This window comes from Priapulus caudatus, unplaced genomic scaffold (assembly GCF_000485595.1).
Source record: "Priapulus caudatus unplaced genomic scaffold, Priapulus_caudatus-5.0.1 Scaffold380, whole genome shotgun sequence".
NCBI classification, from domain to species: domain Eukaryota; kingdom Metazoa; phylum Priapulida; class Priapulimorpha; order Priapulimorphida; family Priapulidae; genus Priapulus; species Priapulus caudatus.
Genome location: NW_014577441.1, coordinates 100,429 through 104,166, shown reverse-complemented (window position 1 = coordinate 104,166; position 3,738 = coordinate 100,429). Strand labels below are relative to the sequence as shown.

At 40.4% G+C, this 3,738-nt stretch overlaps 1 protein-coding gene and 1 long non-coding RNA gene across 2 annotated transcripts in view; one reads left to right on the top strand and one right to left on the bottom strand.

Moving 5' to 3' along the window:
- The window catches only part of LOC106809724 (sodium- and chloride-dependent glycine transporter 1-like), a 50,495-nt gene extending 48,072 nt beyond the window's left edge, over positions 1-2,423 (bottom strand). The window contains exon 1 of the mRNA XM_014812910.1: positions 2,335-2,423. Coding sequence (XP_014668396.1) covers positions 2,335-2,421 — 87 coding nt within the window. The 5' untranslated portion in view covers positions 2,422-2,423. The remainder of the gene's footprint in view (positions 1-2,334) is intronic.
- A 608-nt stretch (positions 2,424-3,031) lies between these two features.
- Positions 3,032-3,738, top strand: part of LOC106809728 — an 8,362-nt gene continuing 7,655 nt past the window's right edge. Inside the window, exon 1 of the long non-coding RNA XR_001393902.1 lies at positions 3,032-3,151. This is a non-coding gene — a long non-coding RNA (uncharacterized LOC106809728). The remainder of the gene's footprint in view (positions 3,152-3,738) is intronic.

Genomic DNA, 3,738 nt, shown 5'->3' with positions numbered 1-3,738 from the left:
TCTATTGCAATAATAACACTATAGCCAATGTAAAATCGGTTGATTGTGCAGAGTGGCACATTATACGCGACGCGTGTTTGCTCTATTTGTAACCGGTATGGCCGGCGGCACGGGATTGTAGGTAATATTGCTATTTTTAGACCAAGTCGCGGAACCCTCTATACCGCAGTACGTGACCTGTACCGGTACGTACCACGGTACTTTGCGTGTAGTGGTGTACCGGCTTTTTTTAGCTATTTTTATCACATCAATTTTATTTCACTTCCTCGTCATTGCATAGCTTTATAAATACATCTCTGTCGATCGACACCATTCATGCTATATTCGCGTATCTCCAGCACCTATTCTATATGCCTAGTAGATAGTCTGCGCTATTTTATTTGTACATACTTCATTACTTCAGACTGGTTCTAGCCGTACGACACTCCTACTCTCGCTCATGTTTGTTCCAAAGAAATTACAAGATATAGCAGATTACAAGAATAATGCGACGCGGCGACTGCCAGGCGTTTTTCTATGAGCGCGGCAGCGGTGCCTTTGATGGGAGAACAGGGCACGATCGATCAAGAGCGCGTAGCGCGTTTCACTAAAGGCCGCCACAAGTCTTTGACCTTCAAGTTATATTCTTCTGACCTGTTCTTGAAATCGCGGTATACCGCGGTAGAAAAAATTTCGTGGAACCCAACTCTATAGTATCAATGTTATAATAAATGTACTAAACCGATAGCACTACCTCTTACCTTAAAGGAATAATAGGTCCATTGATTATGCAATGCTGACAAATTCTAGAGTAACTGGCACCTTGTGTAGTTAATAAGTACATTACCTTATAGTTATAGCCAAACGCGTATTAGTTTGTCCAATATCACTGCTGGGTACTAAGAAATGTCTAATTGAAATCCGCAGTCCAAGAAATCAGTTGACCGAGTTGTTTACAGTTTCAAACCGCTGCCGGCGAAGCGGGTATGATACAGATGTATAGTGCACCGGACATTTTCACACGCATGCTCGGCCGTACGCAATGCTATCATCAGTGATTTCGTAAACACGGACGCTCGTGATAAGGAACTTTTTGTCAGGGCTGTCCATGTGCATCTGTGATTAGTACGTGTTTTACTCCATTTCCATGTTTAGTCCGTGGCCGTGGTTACACCGCTGGGTGTCACTTTCCCCCGGGCGTAGATTGAGGGCACGTGATCACGTCTTATGACGTCACTGCACAAGGCGTTTATAATTATTTCCCTATATTATTATATTATATATTTATTATACCCTTATTTCCTAAGGGTAGGTTAAGTTATTTTTCTTCTTCTCAGTAATTCCTTACTATAATTACTCTCTCCTACTTCTTTAGTATTTTGCTGCTGTTCGCAGTGTTCAGCTACCGAGCGGATCGACGTGAAACTCCGTCTTCAGTATAGTTCCTTGGAGTATGAAGCATTATCATTAGAAATAACCAAGGTTTTTTTTAAACAAGAAAATACCGTTTTATCCAAACATTGCTCAAAATGGTACAACGACAGCCACTTAAACATATATGTATAGCCATGTACGTCCTGACATAATATGAGGAGTGAAGAATAATAGATTATTATTATTATTATTATTAAATATTTATTCACTCCTGATAATATTTAATAACACTATAAGCCCAACTACTGTCCTTTAATTCGACTTTGAAAACTGCTTACAAAAAGGGTATGGGCCGTGAGTTGACGGATGGACAATATATATACCTATATATATATATATTATCCTGATCCGATCATTATATATTATATCTTATATATGGACGGAATTAGGGCCCATTCCTATTTGGGAACAACCCCAGGTTTAAAAAAGACAACCCCCTAACCTAACCTAAACCTAACCCTAACCAAAACTCAGGACATGGGTGTGTAAACGCTACTTGTACCGGAATGAGTACTTAGTGAATCAAAATATTCACTCCTGACGGAATTGTAGTGCCTGTAATGGTTGTCTCTCTCCGTCTTCGATGCTCTCACACACATATTCGATATATTCAATACACTCACACAGTCCCTTATCTGAGGGTGCGGGTTTAACTGGGGTCTGCGTTGGCTCGGACTACCTTAGACTATGATCGAAGACTAGTTATAATCTTTGTGAGGTTATTAATATTATTAAAAAAAAATTTACTGCATGTAATTCAAATACAAATTTTGGTTTTTTATATGTAACGAAGACAGTCTTTTTCATGGAGAAAAAATCTGATAAATGCAATAGTGTTGAGCAGTTAAAATCATAAAATTTCCGAGTGATATACAGTACAAAACAGCGCGAATCAACATGAAGGAAAAATATTACACTTACGGTATAATTTATATACGTCAGTACACTTTGCACAAGATTTAATATGCGGTTACGGACGGAGTGAACGAGAAATGGAAGGCAGCACATCACCACAGGCAGCGGTGCAGAGAAACGCAGTATTGAAAATTGGTACAAACCGACCGCGTGCCACGCGCTCTCGCAGCTGCTGCTGCACATTCACATTGTCCATTGCTCTGGCTTTGTCTCTTTGTCATCAACTCTTACAAGCTCACACTTGTATCGCAACATTTACGTTTGATATTGTTATGACGCCAGTAACATCGCTAATCATGATGCAGACTGCAGTTTAAACAATTAAACATACATGGGTAGCAAGTCATCTGTAACTACTCACCTAATTCTAAGGTCCCACGAATGAATGAATGAAAACTAGCTCCTCCGAGAAGTGTCTTTGCTCGGCGCGGTAAAGATATATGCTCCGGTAACGGTAAACATTGCGCCTATCAGGTCGCTTCCGAACTCCTGTCCACGCCTCTTTCATACGCAACAAGGTTTTTATTGGTAGGCACATGGCAATTCATTGTCTGACGTCATGTAGAGCGACAGTGGGATAATTCGGTTTCGACGGAAAATACATTTAGTACAAAACTCCACGCACGGTGGCGCGCTAGGCCACCAAAAGAAAGCTCAATTGTTTTCTAAGTTAGATCTACACATTTTGGTGCGAAATTTAAAAAGAAATGACGAGTAGAAAAGCTGTAAAATTTATAGGTGCGACGTCTTGAAGTGACAAATAACATAATTTAAGAGACTGAAACTTCGAACTGCAGTAATAAGTAATACAAAAGAGCTCGCGGTATGTGCCGAGTTCACTAGAGTCTAGAGTAGTACTACTACTACTAGTACTAGTAGTACTAGTACTGCACGAAGGGTCGTTGTCGTAACAGGTACCTACAGATATGTACCCGAGGTAGTTTTAGGTTGTTTAGTATTATGTTTATATTTTTATATGAGGTATGTTTAGGGTTAGGATTAGGGTTAGGGTTAGTGTTAGGCTTAGGGTTAGGGTTAGTAAGAAGAGCAGATTGCGCATCGCGTCGGACACGTAGCCTAGCGGCTCCTCGTCCAGTAACCGTCGCGTAGCCACGGCCAAAAAAATAATGGTAAATAAACACGAAATGTATTTACTACTAAAGTCTTAATGTCTCTCTACTCTATTTCGCCTATAATCACCTGTAAATGCCGGTCAATGCTCATCTGCAACACACAAGTACACCGCACGCTAGCTGTTGCACACTGACACATAAAAAATAAAAATAATAACTATATTTATGTGTCAGTGTGCAGCAGCTAGCGTGCGGTGTACTTGTGTGTTGCAGATGAGCATTTGGACGGCATTTAACGGAGATTGTCGGCAATAATCGGCCTTCTTAATACGCTCTT